We start from the raw sequence: 14606 nt of genomic DNA on the forward strand, positions 1-14606 counted from the left end.
TGGCAGTAATTTGAGGAGTCTCCATTCAAAGAGTGGGCAGGAAATAGGGCAACCAGAAGAGGTGGTGAAGTGCCCTGGGGCTAGAAACATTGGGCATTTTTACCTCCCCAGACCTCAAAGGGAGAGAACAGAGGGTGGCTATAGGAATCCAGAACTGGGGAGAGCCGAGGACACTGAGATTGGACAGACAGACAGGAGCTGTGAGCTTCAGCTGAGGGATGCAGCAAGAGCAACAACAGCAAAAGATTTTTAAAGAAGTTAAATATATAAAATGATGTTGGGTGTTACTGAATAACAAGGCAAGGAGGACAGAAAAGGGAGGGATTCGCATTTGTAAACATGCTGGTTGGGGAAGGCTGCACCAAGAAGGCGGCACTAAAGCAAAGGCTTCTAGAGGTTGTATCTCTAGGTGGCTTCTAGAGGTTGTATCTCTAGGTGACTCTTCCCCTGACCCCTTCAGTTAGCAGCCCCCTCACCTCCCTCCTTATCCTAAAGTCAGGCTCTTGTCCTGAGTTTATCTGGATGAGAGAGTTCCCTGAAGGTTCTTCTCAGACAATGATCTCCCCAGGACAGAAATTTTTTTTTTTTTTTAATATGTCTTTATTGATTTCAGAGAGGGGCAGGGAGAGGGACATCAATGATGAGAGAGTCATTGATCAGCTGCCTCCTGTACACCCCCTACTGGGGATCGAGCCTGCAACCCGGGAACCTGGGCATGTGCCCTGACCAGGAATTGAACCGAGATCTCCTGGATCCTAGGTCGATGCTCAACTGCTGAGCCATGCCAGGAGTTCTATTTTACCCTTCCTTTTCTCAGCTAATAACAACAGAAGCTACCACTTTCCAATGGCCCCTTGGCCAGCTGCCTTCCCTAACAGGGTTCCTGCACCACCCTCACTCCAGAGAAGGGGAAGTGGAGGAGGAAACCTTAAGTTTCTGAAGAACTGGAAAAGTGAACAAAGATTAGGCATATGCTTTGTCTCCAACAGGCACAAGAACCGAAAGGCAGAAGTCAGTAAGAGGCAGTTTTTGTCAAAATGTGAGAACATCCTAACAATCAGAGCCCCGGCTGCCTCAGAGGCAATGAGTTTCTTGTTGCTGCTAGAGGTGTGCAAAAGAAACTGGACAATTTAGTGTCAAAATGAAATATAGGTGATGCTTAAGGAAAGGATTTGACTAGATAACTCCAAGAGTCCTTCCAACCTAGGTTCCACCACTAAATAATCTACAACTCTAAGATGTGTGAGTCTAAGACTATGATTCTAAAATTTTATTAGAACAAGAGATAATCCCTATCTTCAAAGAATTCACAACCTAGTAGACGAGATGGACAAATAGTTATTTTTGATAACTGTAATAAACAGTCCTATAGAGTAAATTGAAGGCCCTGAGCAGGATGTGGGAAATAGCTCTAACTAAGCCAGGGCTGTTTCCTCAAGGCTGTTCTCAAGAACCACTTGCATCAGAATCGTTCGGGCATCTTTTAAAAAAAAAAATTTTTTTTAAATGCTAATTTCTGGGCTGCATTCCAGATCTCCTGAATCAGAGCCTCTGGAGTGGAACCCCAAAGTCTACTTTCCTAAAATGAGCTCCAAGGTGAGTTTGAGGCAGAATTAAATTAGAGACCTTGCCCAGGCTCAGGATGACTTCCCTGAGGGGTGATTTCCAGAGTGAGAAAAAGTTGTAGCTGGGTCAAAATACACACCCACAGAAATAACACGGAAGTAACATGTTTTGATGAAGATTATCAGTTTTGTACAACATTCCCTCCATGTGGTAGGTCTTTCTAAAATGATAGCACTTTCTAGGTGTAATCTGCGATTCTGTGATTGAGGGTATGTGCCTCGGATGTCCTGGAACAGATCTTTGTTTGCAAGGCATAAGAGCTGGCCTGTTTGTTATTAATTATTCCAAGGCCACAGGCTGATAAAGGAGGATCTGATAAGGATTCCCCACAGAGTCCCAGAGAGACTGTTCCCAGCCACTGTCCACTCCCCTGCCCTTAGCCGTCTGGCCATTTCCCAGCTGTCCCTGGCTGCTTCTCTTTTCTGAAGCCTGCAGAGTTACCAGCAAGGAGGCAGTAGTTTCAGTGAGCCTGGTGGCCAGAAAATGACCGGTGTTCTGGAACAGGGACTAGTGAGGTGTGTGGCTGGACACTAGTTGTCTGGACATGGAAGAACGGTTGAGACTTGGAGGGAGGAGACATCAGTTGGGGTGAAGGAGAGAGAATGGTGTCGTGGATTCTAAGCTCTGTCACTAACTTCCTTGGTGAGCCTGGGCCATTCCCTTCCCCAAACTGGTGTTAGAATCAGATTTCTCCAGTGACCGTTTGGCTTTAATACTTTGGATTCTAAGTTCTCATCTGACCCTAACCATCACCCTGTGAAAGATGCACGCAGGACTGTACCTATTTTATCGCAAGGAAGACAACAAGGCCCGGTGAGGAGCAGTGACTAGCCCACCACCACGCAGCCGCTAGGAGCAAAGCCTGATTTCACCAGCACCCAACGCTCGTCTCCTCTTCTGAAGACTGGCCTCAGGCTGGACAAGCTGAAGCCAAGTAAGAGGCTCTTGGTCTCCGGTCCAGGAAGCGGGCGCTGCAGGGGACAGAAGGGTGGGAGCCCCCAGCCGGGAGAGGCTGTGCCGCTGGGCGGAGGCGCCCCAAGGCGGCCCAGGGAGAAGGGGGCGTGCTGGGGCGCGGGCGGAGCCGGGGCCGGGGGAGGGGACGCCCTAGGGAAGGAAAAGGGGAGCGGAGCGCGGGTCTGCAGGCGGAGCTGAGGGGGCCGCACTCCGGGCGGGGCTGGGCGCGGGCTGCACTCCGAGGGTCAGCGGGGCGGCGGAGCGGAGGGTGCAGGGCTGCGCGCCGTCCAGCACGGGGCACGGTGCCCCACGGGCAGGCCCCTCGGAGCCTTGCGGTGCAGCAGGTAAGGGCACCCGCAGGGCCGGGGAGGCTGAGCTGGCGGGGGGAGTACACGTGAGGCTTCTTCTCGTCTTCCTTGGGGCCGCGGCGGCGAGGAGGGGGGCGGCGCAGACACGCAGCCGATCCTCCCGGGGCGGAGCAGCGGGGTTCCCGGCGCCGCACGTGGGAGCACCGCGCTGGGCTCCCGGCCGCCCCGCCTGGAAAACGAGGGGCTGGTGGAGGGCGGCACGAAAGCTGCTTCCACATCCACAGACGTGCAGGCGAACACCTGCGGGCCAGCAGCAAGCGCCCGCGCGCAACGGCCCGCGGGGACCCAGCGCGTCTGCTCGCTCGGCCCGAGCCGCTAGCTCTGCAGAGTTGGCGTGCCCGTTGGTCTCTGGCATATGCACCCCCGCTTCCCTATATGCACCCCAGTCCAGGGAAAAGCCCGGGGACTCGCCAATGCGTCTTCTGCGGCTAATAACATAGGTCTAGGCTGGGAGTCAGGAGACTGTTCCAGTTTACAGGTTGTAAACCTGTGCCAGTCGCCCACCCCCTCTGTGCCTTGTGCTTTCTTTTCCTGGATCACCCCCCATAAAACGGGCCTCTGGGCCCTGTTGCCCAGGCAATCCATGCGACAGGAGGGGAAAGGGGTCTGGACTTGGGAGTCTCTTTTCTAGAAAGCAGATGAGTTCAGACCTTGTGCGACGGCCCACGGAGAGTATCTCCTTCTGTCCTCCCAACCTACTCCTCGCCAATTTTTATATGTGGAAACTGAGGCCCAGGGGGAGAGAACTTGCCCAGGGTCACACCAGGAAACAGAAAGAACCCAAGTCTCCTGGCTCCTAGCCCAGGACTTTCCCCCCCTCACCTACAAAGGCGCATAGTAAATGTATAAGTTCCTCCCAGCACCCAGCTGCTCTGTCTCTCCAAATGGAAGAGACCCAATGCTGGAGCCATGGAAACTGCTCTCACATTTTCTTGACTCCTTGAGGTGATAACCAGCAACTTCCTTCATCCTTGCTCACTCCACACGTCTCAAAACACATTTCTATCGCCCTTGCCAGTGTGTACCATGGTTAGAGTGCCGGCAAGTGCACCAAAGGGTCACGGGGTCCATTCTCGGTCCAGGGCACATACCTGGGCTGCAGGTTCATCTCCGGCTGGGTATGGGTGTGCACAGGAGGCAACTAACCGATGTGTCTCTCTCACATCGGTGTTTCTCCCTCTCTCTCTCTCTTTCTCTCTCTGAAGAAATACTCCAGTGAATTAGCAAAAACAACAACAAATTCTGTTCACAAAGCTGAATGGGTAGATGCTCAAAATACCTACTAAGAGAAAGGCAAGACCTTACTGATGGGGGAAATCAGGCCCAGAGTGGAGAAGACTTTACCAAGATACATGGGGAGACAAGTGGCAAAATAGGGGCAGGTCTCTTGATTCCCACTCTCGTGTGTTCTCCATCAACGGCAGGACTATAAAATGGTACCTCTAAACAGAAAGAGACAACAGGACTGATCATAGAGGATGAAAAACAAGGACGGCTGCTAAAGAATCAAGAAGAAAACTATGAACCTCTGGGTTCTTCTGAAGGTAGGAGGGTGGGGAGAGGGGGCACAGGGGTGGCTGTTCTTGGTAATATTGGAGTGGATGGGTGGGTAAGGAAACAAGGTGACCAGGCTTATCTCTTTTGTTTATATAATACTTTGCAATCTCTGAAACGCCTTCTCTTCTAATGCCTCCCCCGGTTCCCATGTGAAGTAATCAGGGGTAATTATCCCCATCTCATAGATGAGTTTCAGAGAACTTGCAGTGCTCAAGGTCACATAGCCAAGCATACAGCCAAGATTAGGACCATGAAAGGAACATTTGAAAGGCTAGATCACAGGCTGAGTGACTGGGAGTTGCTTTTGTGCAGTGGGTGGGTGTGTGTGGCCACACCCTAGATAGGTACACAGGAAAGAGGGTTGCAAAGCCACTGCCGGTGTTTTGGGGCCAAGAATATTTGCCCTTTGGATTGAACGGGGTTCAGGTCTCGGTTTCCAAAGCCCTGACTCACTTCCCCACCGGACTGAGATGATTTCTTTCCTTTGAGCCTCCCCTTTTCCAGATAAAATGGAATCTGTTTCGGCCTGCCCTTGAAGTTATTTTTTAAGTCATGTAAGCTGTTTGCATGAATGTGTATGTGTGTACTAAAGGGGGATGGTCTAATAAGAAGAGGCATTGATTAATTTATTCTTCAATGCCTGCTATGTGGTCAGGCCCAGGGAATAAAGAAATGAGTGACAGCCCTGGCTGGTGTGGCTCAGTTGGTTAGAGCATTGTCCCATTCACTGAAAGGTGGCAGTTCAATTCCCCGTCAGAGCACATACCTGGGTTTCCGGTTTGATCCCCAGTCGGGATGCATGCAGGAAGCAGATGATCTATGTTGCTCTCTCTCTTTCTCCCTTCCTCTCTCTAAAGTCTATAAAATTTAAGATTAAAAAAATAAAAGAAATGTATGACAGGTCCCTGCTCTCACACCACACAGTGCATATATATGTGTGTGTGTGTGTGTGTGTGTGTGTATATATATATATATGTTTGTGTATAGATAGATAGATAGATAGATAGATAGATAGATAGATAGATGATAGATAGATATAGATTCTATATAGATACACACACATATAATTTCAGTACAGCATAGTGTTCTAATAGGGTTTTATGCAAAACACTTTAGGAACAGACAAGAAGGAGTGACTAGCTAGGGTGTGGGGAAGGGGTGTCTCAGGAGAGGGTCTACAGAGATGACATTGGAGCTACGTCTTGAAAGGTGTCATTCATCGTGCAGATAAAAAGAGGAAGGGCATTCCTGCCTAAGAAAACAGCATGAGCAAAGGTAAGAGGTATGCAAGTGCAAGGAATATTTTGAGAATGGCCCATAGCTCAGTATCATGGGCTACAGTACACTGGGGAAAGTTGTGGTGAGATGGGACTAGAGGCAGGGTCACATCAAAAGAAGCTTGAATGATAATCAGAGAAGGTTAGACTATCCTACAGGCAACAGAGAACTTAGAGTGGAAAGATCTGTGGACTGGATACCTGTTTCTGGTCCCAACTCTATCCCTTCTGGGCTATGAGACCTTGAAAAAATGATTTCCTCTCTGGGGAGGACCTCTATTTTCCCTACTGGTTGAATGAGGGGGTTGCACCAATGACATGATTTTTAAGATTCTTTCTAGCTCAGATTCTATTCCTGCATCTCCTTCCAACTATATGATTAGATCCATTCCTGCAACTCTTCTCCCATCCATTGGCTTCCCAGTCCATGGTGGTGACAAGACCTCCAGAGGGACAAGTGACAAAATTATGCATCCCAGGAGTTATCTCTATTCCCTACATGCTTGATCTGACTCCCCCCACTCTGCCTCTCTCTACCACATTTCCAGGTACTTAAGACACTCATGTGTAAGAGTAGCTGAAACAGAGCAATGGGTAAACCAAAAAACCAATGGCGGCTTTTTGATTCTCACTCTTCCCCAGAAAAACCTGAAAGAAAATGCCACTAAGATACCCAGTTCATTCTTCAGATCACAGCTGTCTGCCTCAACCCCCAAGTTAGAGGTAAGGTGAGTTCAAGTAAAGAACACGTAGGGAGAACCTGTTAATGTGAAGGAAATTACAGCAATAGACTCTGGAGGAAGAGTGTGTGCCTGGCTTGTTCAGGGGACCAAGAGTAGGTCTGGAACAGAAAGGGCCATGGGAGAGGAGATTGTAAAGGAAGGTTAACTCCTCCAAAACTTACCACCTTGCCCCCTTACTGGATCCTTGATTAAGATGGGTGAGAATCAGTAGTCATGGAATTAGAGCAGATGATGCCCAGGACTCAAGGGGGCTGTGTTTGGTGTATATGCAGCTGAGATGTCAAGGAATGTTGCCATTAATAGTGAAAAAAGCACCCAAACAGCACTCCCAAAGACCTGGGTTGTCATCCGAGCTCTGCCTTGTCATTTTGAACAGGTCACTTTCCCTTCCTGAGCTTCAGTTTCCCCATCCAAAAAATAGAGGGGTTGGCCTAGAATCTAGATGCTAAATGATCTTTCTTGTTGTTGTTAATCTTCACCCAAAGATACTTTTTTCCGTTGATTTTTTTTTTTTTTTTACAGAGAGTGGAAGGGAGGGAGGGAGGGAGAGAAAGAGAGAAAAACATTGATGTGAGAGAGACACATCGATTGGTTGCTTCCTGCACAAGCCCTGACAGGGGCCAGGGATCAAACCTGCAACCTAGGCACATGCCCTTGACTGGGAAGTGAACCCTCAACCCTTCGGTGTGTAGGCTGACACTCTAACCACTGAGCAACAGCAGCCAGGGCTAAGTGATCTTTAAAATCTCTCAGCTTCAGCAGTTCCTTCCTAACTGGTCTTTCTCCTGTTTCAAGTTAAGGCCTCTGTAGGGCAAGAGCTATGCCTCCTTCGTCATTATAATTAACTTTATAATCAGTGATTATCTTAAAAGAGGGAAGCCAAGGAACACAGAATGAGGAACAAAATTCCAGATGTTGCCAACTGCAACAGATCCCCAACTTGGGACCCAGAGGCAGGTCATAGAGAACCAACCTGTCCCTTTATCAACTTTCTACCTCTCCTGAGCCAACAGGACAGGATGTCCTTGCACCCAGGCCCTCTCTCCCACTCCAGTCCAGCACCTAAAGATAAGTAACTATGGCTTCTTTTCTTCTTTCATCAGACCACAAGCATCCAGGTCTACTCAGAGAGGTCTTTGCACTGAATCTCACCTCAAAGCCTACTCCGTCCCCACACTGTCCCCCTACCCCCACTTTCTGCACAGATTCTGTCTCCTCCCCAGGCCAAATCACCCTGGCAGGTAAACTGTTAAGAGGAAAAATGAGCAAGTCAGCAGTTCTGTTCTCAGTTTATCTAGGCTAGAATATTAAATGTAACTCAGGCCCAGGGCTCGGAATTTTAACTTGTGAGGAAAAAGTCCTCAGCCTTATCTATCTTGTGATTTGAGAGGCTCTAGAAAGCCCCCAAAATGCCCATCCCACCAGCTTATCCAATGTTCCATAAGCTCACAGTGTGGTTTTGTGATTCGTACCCTTGTGGGATATCAGAGCTGACCAGAACCTTACAGGAAAACCCCTTCGATTTGTAGATGCAGACAGAAGCTGGGGCCCAGAAAAGGGAAGTCACATGCCCAAAGTCACACACATAACAGCTGAATCAAGACAGCTCTTTGGGTTCCCATTTCCTTCACTATAGAATGAGGGAGGTTACAATGGATGGACTCTGAACGCCCTGCCAGCCTCTGTTCTACAAAAATAAAACCATCGCTGTGTCTGTAGAATGTCTAGTACCAGGCACTGAATATTTTTCTTCTTTAATTTTCACAGTGAGCCATGCCACAGGAAGTGCTGATGCTGTGACCATGTTTATACCCAGTCTATTCAAATAGGTGATTGTGAATATCATTTGTTCCTATGTAAAATATCAACCCAGCTGCCAACTGCCATTCTGCCACTTACATCATTCCTCGGCTCTTGGGCCCTTTCAGCCTTTCAGAAGCTCCCACTAAGACACTAGTACCCTTGAAAAAGGGAATGTTTTAGGCTGGTCCCTGAGCAGGAGCCCACATGTTAAACTGAGGTTCCTCATGAAGTCACCCGTTTGAAACATTGTGGGCCCGGAGTTGGGGGACAGCAATCAGATATCCCTTGGCCACTGTACAGTTCCTGTAACTGTAACCCTAGGCTGACCTGACCCAGCTGCTGCAGGAAGGGGAGGAGAAGTAGGAGGGGGTCAAAGCCCACAGCAAGGCTATTGCACAACCCTTGGGGCGCAGCCTTGGGTGATCCACCCTGGTTCTGAAGTTTTTTTCTATGTCTGGTTCCTTCCTTTTCTGCCCCCCCATCTCCTGCTTTTCAGTGCTGAGCCTTCCCAACTCCTGAAGTGAATACTGAAACCCCAAATGTGCCCAGAGACGTCCTGAAGAGACTGAGGGGCTGAGGAGCTTTAGGGCGCCCAGAAGGAGATTCCTGAATCCGACTCAGAGCCAGAGAATTGCCTGCTGTTTGGTGAGTTTTCCAGACTGGGGTTGCCCTCCCTCTGTGCTGTCAGTTAAAACCCCCCTGTAAGGATATCTAAGAAACTGGTAACAGTGACTGCCCTGAGAAAGAGCCCTGGGACACTAGGGATAGGGAGACTTCACCTTCATTGTATGTCCTATGTATACATATTTACTTCTCAAAAATGAAAGACAGGTTTTCATTTTAATGGAAAATCATGTTTACATTAATATATATTTGAAAAAACTTCTTTACCATAATAAAAGTATATGCTCAAGCAAGCCTGGAGGGAGGCAAGGCAGGAGTGATAATCTTTTTTTTTTATTTAATTGTGGTAAAAAAAAAAAAATCCACATAACATAAAATTGACCATGTTAACTATTTTTAAGTGTGCAGCTCAGTAGTGTTAACTATATTCACAGTGTTGTACAATAGTTTTCTAGAGCTTTTTCCTCTTGCAAAACTAAAACTCTACACCCACTGAACAACCCCTTATGTTAATCTTTTTTTGATTGATGAGGAAACTGAAGCCCAAACGGGGTGAGAAATTTATTTCTCTCAAATTGGGCTCCTCCAGGCTCTTACACCATCTGTCTACCTGTAAAACTGGCTGAGGCCCCTTCCTCCCTTAACCCTTGCATTAGCCATTCCCTCCCCTAAATGCTTCTCACACCGCACATCTGTCCCTGCCCCAACCTTGCCTTTCCCTAGGCCCCAGCTCAGGACTCAGTGTCTTTCAGCTGAACTGTTTCAAGACCTTTGTCACTGGGCTTTCTGCCTTAAATCTTGCCCCTAATTCAGTCCACATAGCAGCCAGAGTGTCCTTTCCAAGCACAGATCTGATCTTTGTATCCCCCTTTTAAATACTGTTTCATGGCTCTTCCCCAACTACAGGATAAAGTTCTAGCTCTGCAGTGTGGCACTCAAGGCCCTCCATGATCTGGTTCAGGCCAGTTTCTCCATCCCACATCCTATCATAGCTTTCCATACATCTTACACTCTGACCTCTTTATGCTACTTTCCATTCTGTTAAACATTTTATGTGCTTTCTTGTTGCCATGCCTTTGTTTATCTGTTTCCTTTTCTTGCCTTTTCTACTTCCTAAAACCCTTCAAGTTCCACTGAAATGCCTCCACCACTATGAAAACCTCTGAGCCCTGATAAAAATTCATCCCTTCTTCCTTTACACCCCAGTAGACCCTGGCTTGTCCCCTGTATTATAGAAGAGCTGGCAATATGCCTGCAAGTACAGGGACTGGGTCTGAGCCTGCCCAAGAGTGGGCCTCTGTAAATGATGACTGGTTTGAATGATTAGTTGAGCCAGTAATTTCATCGTGCTGTTCCTGATTTCCATTGGCCCATATGAGGGAAGAAGGCACATATTTCTTGCCTGAGAAGTGGAGTAATGGATGAGAACCTATGCCTCCTGGATCTTAACTCATCAAGCCCCTCCTATATCCAGATAAGGTAGCCCAAGTGCTATATAGCATGAGGCCCCAAAGGCCTTGCTGGAAATGTGGGTCAGTCCTGGGCGATTGCTATATTATTTAGATTCTTCCCCGAACTTCTGCATTCTTAGGGTTGTTCATGAATATCTGTCATGGTCAAAATTAACGGTCATCTTTTCTGGGAAAGAAACTTTATGGTTGACAATCAAGTTTGTTAACTTTGGTTGGTTGACAGCTCTACCTAGATAAAAGAGGGCTTTGGAACCAGTCGGTGAACTCTGAGTGCTTGGACTATGGAGAAGTCCCTAACGTGGCCATCTTTACTAGAGACTATTAAGGAAAGGAGAACACGCAGCCAGTCTAAGGGTAGATCACCAGGGAAGGAGAATTCCTAGCCAATCTCAGGGTAGCCCCCTAGATTTAGGGGAGAGACACAGCCCTGCTGACCAGGAGTATGTGGTCTGCTGTAAAAGCCTTATCAATAACAAGAAACAGCCACTCATTGCCTTATATGTAAGTGCTGGGCAAAGGGAAGGCTGTGACGATAAAGCTTGTGAAGTATGGTTAAGGGGTGGGGAACACTCAGTGAAGGTTTCCAGAAGGAAGTGGGTGTGGAGCCTTGTTTAAAGGGAATGACATATGGTTTTTTAGAGACTAGTATACAAGGCTGTCTTCAGATGTTTTTCTATATTATAGACTAAGGATCTCCGAGAAGGAGGAAAAGGAACATTTATAATTACCTATCATATGCCAGGTACACAGTGATTGTGTCAGATGGCAGGATAGTTGAGGTGCTGTGTCTTCCCTCTCTGGGACAGGTAAAACCCCAAATCAGACTGAGTGTCCCTGTCACTCCCCACTCTCAGGCCGAACCATGTTCTTTTCTCCAGTGCCTACAGTGGCTATCAGCCTCTCTCTGCTTCGCTAGCCAACTCCTTTCCAACAGAATTGCCTACAGAATCCTTTCCAGCAAAATCCTAAATAGCTAGGAATAAAGAACTGTGCTGAAGGAGAGTCCTGAGAAATATCTTCCAATAATGCCACACAGTCCTTCCAAGAGCTGGCATGAGAGTCAAGAAACTCTGAGCTGGCCATCAAAAAAGCAGGACTCTATCTCAACTCTACCTCTAAATATTCTCTGGGATCATGGTCAAGCCACTTATTCTCTCTGGACCCCTTTTCCCTGTATGTAAAATAGAAGGAGTTAGATTAAATAATCCTTAATGTTCCTTCTAGCCTAAAGCTCAGTGACTTACAGAATCCAAAAAAGGGACAGATCAACATGAGTTACAATGGCCAAGGAAGGCTTTATTCCACAGGTACTTACTGAGCATCTGTTGAGTGCTGTCATGAGTATTATATATAGCAATGAGTAAAACATAGTCCCTGCCTTCATTGAGCTTGCAGTCTAGTGGAGAAGACAGATGAGTAGGAAGTAAAATGAACTGTGATGTCGGGATTTTAGCTGGGTCTGAAGTGAGGAGATCAGTCAAGCTGCAGGTAATAGAAGCCATCCTTCCTCTTTTCTGTTGCCACCAGAGTGACCTCCAGCTCTTCCCCACCTGAATCCCTGTTGCTATGGAGATCACCAATGGGACTGAGACCTGGTATCAGAGTCTGCATGCTGTTCTGAAGGCTCTAAATGCCACTCTTCACAGCAACTTGCTCTGCCGGCCAGGGCCAGACAACCTGACTGAGGAGCGGCGGGCCAGCATGCCTGGCCGTGATGACAACTCCTACATGTATATTCTCTTTGTCATGTTTCTATTTGCTGCCACTGTGGGCAGCCTCATCCTGGGATACACCCGCTCCCGCAAAGTGGACAAGCGCAGTGACCCCTACCACGTGTACATCAAGAACCGTGTGTCTATGATCTGATGCTGGGAACCCAGGATGGCTCAAGATCAAGACACCTGAGGACAGTCTTCTGGGCTTCCAGAACTCAGCCGTGGATCACATCGGGCTTCAGTGTTCCTATCTGCAAGATCAAAAAGGAACAGTGCTAAGGGATGTTGGCACTGGGCTGGGAGGAGAGGGGCCAACCTAGGCCTTGTGGAAAAGAAGTTTTTTCCAGCAAAGATGGTCTTGATAGACAGTGGGAACCATGAACAATTATATAGAAGTAGCAAAAGATAATAACCAATGACCGGTCCAGTGGCTGGAGTATCAAGGGTGGGGACTAGGGACTTAAGGAAGGAAAAAAGGAAGTTGTAGCAGAGGGAAATGAAACAGAAAAATGTACGGAGGACACATTTGTGTGTGTGTTATCTTCAATGACCATGAGAAGCAGCAGTGATTATCCCAGGTCACAGATAGGTATAATGTTACTGATTTACAACTGTTCACATTTTATGTTTTCCAACTCATTTAACATTTGTGATTTTGTCCCCCCTGTGAGGGAAGCAGGGCCAGTCCCATTCTGTCACTTTGGGCCAGAGCAGTGCCACGACTGGAACTCAAGAACTCTGTTCTCCTTGCCCAGTGCTTTTCAAAACTGTGCCACGTAGGAGTGGACCCAGGCCTAAAAGTCACACAATTCTGGGAGCCCTCCTTAAGGAAAAAAATTCAAAAATATCCTACTTATGCAAATACTACAAAAACATATTACCATGTTAATGCATTCCTAGGGCCCTTCCTAAGACCTTAAGAAGGAGCCATGCATGTGCAGGGCTCTGAATGACCTCATTAGCTCCATGGTTCATGTGACTCTCCAGCCACGTCGCAGTTGTCCCAGTGCCCTTCCCAGCCACAACCACAGTCATGAGGTTTCACCACCTCCAATGCGGCCTCTTCCATTGGGAGTTTTGTGAGAAATTTTCTAATACCAAGTTGAAATCTGCATCTATAAGATTATTAGCACACTTGGAAGGTTATATTAAAAGAAGCAGAGTGTGCAAGGCCAGTACCTGGTTCAGTGGAAAGAGAACCAGTCCTGCTTCTACCACTAATGTGGTATGTGACCCTGGCTGAACATGTCTCTATCTGACCCCTTTCCCTCTTTAGCACAGTGAAATGGTTAGACTTGAAAGTCTAAGAGCTTCACCAGTTCTGACATTCTAGGCTTCATGTACGGTAGGTAGAACCATATAAAACTGCTGTGTTTGTGGGTCAAAAACAGCTGAATATCAGTAGTTTCATATGGTTCAATCTAATATGTGCAATGTGGCAGGTGAGTACTTTATAAGCTGCAAATCCCAGGCTGGAACCTCCCACTGTTTGGTTTGATTTCTATTTAAGAAATCTCCATGGGGGTCTCCAAAAGGCCCTACTGAAGCATACACTTTCATGTATAGCAAAAACTCTGAAACGATACTTTGGTATCAGTTTTCTTTGAGGAGAAAGATTATGGGTGATGTTCCTTTTCTACTTTAAAATTTTATGTACTATTTGATTTATTTGACCATAAGTATGTTACTTATATAGTAAGGGGGGTGGGGAGCTACTTTGAAAAATTAAAAATAAACGCTTATGTGTTTTTTTTAATTGTTGACACTATTACAGATGTCCCTCATTTCCCCTCCTTTGCCCTCCTGCACCCCCTTCCACCCAGCTACGGCTCACTGCCCCTGGCACCACATTGTTGTCTGTGTCCATGGGCTATGCATATATGTTAATGCCTATATGTTTCTAGCATGGAGAATCACAGAACATGTTTGTTCCCATGAGCAATTATGTTCACTCCCTGCAAATCTGTGCTGAGTCCATATGTGGTCAAGCCTTTGCTTATCTCTTCTTGGGGGAGAAGGTGGAGACCTGTTTTAAGATGTGACATATGGCCCTAGCTGGTGTTGCTCAGCGGTTAGAGCATCGGCCTGTGCACACACCATAGGGTTGCCGGTTCTATTCCCAGTCAAGAGCACATACCTAGATTGCAGGTTTGTTCCCGCCCCTATCGGGGTGCTTGCTGGGGGGCAACCAATTAATGTGTCTCTCTTCATCGATCTCTCTCTGTCTCTGTCTTTCTTCCTCCTTCCCTCCCTTCTACTCTCTCAAAATCAATGGAAAAAATACCTTTGGGTATTATAAAAAATAATAAGATGTGACATATGGGAAGACAACAGACTCAGAAGTCTATAGCTGGTTGGGACTTTAAAGACCACCCAGACCCAAATCCCAAATAAAATGTGGAATGCAGTCAAGTGTAAGAATAAATGGGCAGGCAATGGATGCTTAAAGAGTTTTGAGAAATGAGAT

At 47.2% G+C, this 14606-nt stretch overlaps 1 protein-coding gene across 7 annotated transcripts; it reads left to right on the top strand.

Moving 5' to 3' along the window:
* The first annotated feature begins 2867 nt into the window (after window positions 1–2867).
* KCNE3 (potassium voltage-gated channel subfamily E regulatory subunit 3) lies at window positions 2868–13881 on the top strand. Of its 7 annotated transcripts, none has more exons than XM_087822213.1 (5): window positions 4321–4492; window positions 5733–5780; window positions 8293–8354; window positions 8825–8973; window positions 11952–13881. In XM_087822213.1, exon 5 carries the CDS (start codon window positions 11991–11993, stop codon window positions 12288–12290), a length of 300 nt encoding a protein of 99 aa, XP_087678339.1. In that variant the 5' UTR covers window positions 4321–4492; window positions 5733–5780; window positions 8293–8354; window positions 8825–8973; window positions 11952–11990; the 3' UTR covers window positions 12291–13881. The 7 variants fall into 7 exon arrangements, with proteins under 7 accessions (XP_016063946.1, XP_087678339.1, XP_016063942.1 ...); XM_016208456.2 differs by lacking the exon at window positions 5733–5780 and adding an exon at window positions 6425–6505; XM_087822211.1 differs by lacking the exon at window positions 5733–5780.
* Window positions 13882–14606: the final 725 nt, after the last annotated feature.

This window comes from Miniopterus natalensis, chromosome 11, assembly GCF_054644295.1.
Source record: "Miniopterus natalensis isolate mMinNat1 chromosome 11, mMinNat1.hap1, whole genome shotgun sequence".
NCBI lineage: Eukaryota > Metazoa > Chordata > Mammalia > Chiroptera > Miniopteridae > Miniopterus > Miniopterus natalensis.

Excerpts from the sequence above, each read along its gene's own strand:
- KCNE3 (XM_016208460.2), top strand. The coding sequence starts at position 11,991 with ATGGAGATCACCAATGGGACTGAGACCTGGTATCAGAGTCTGCATGCT.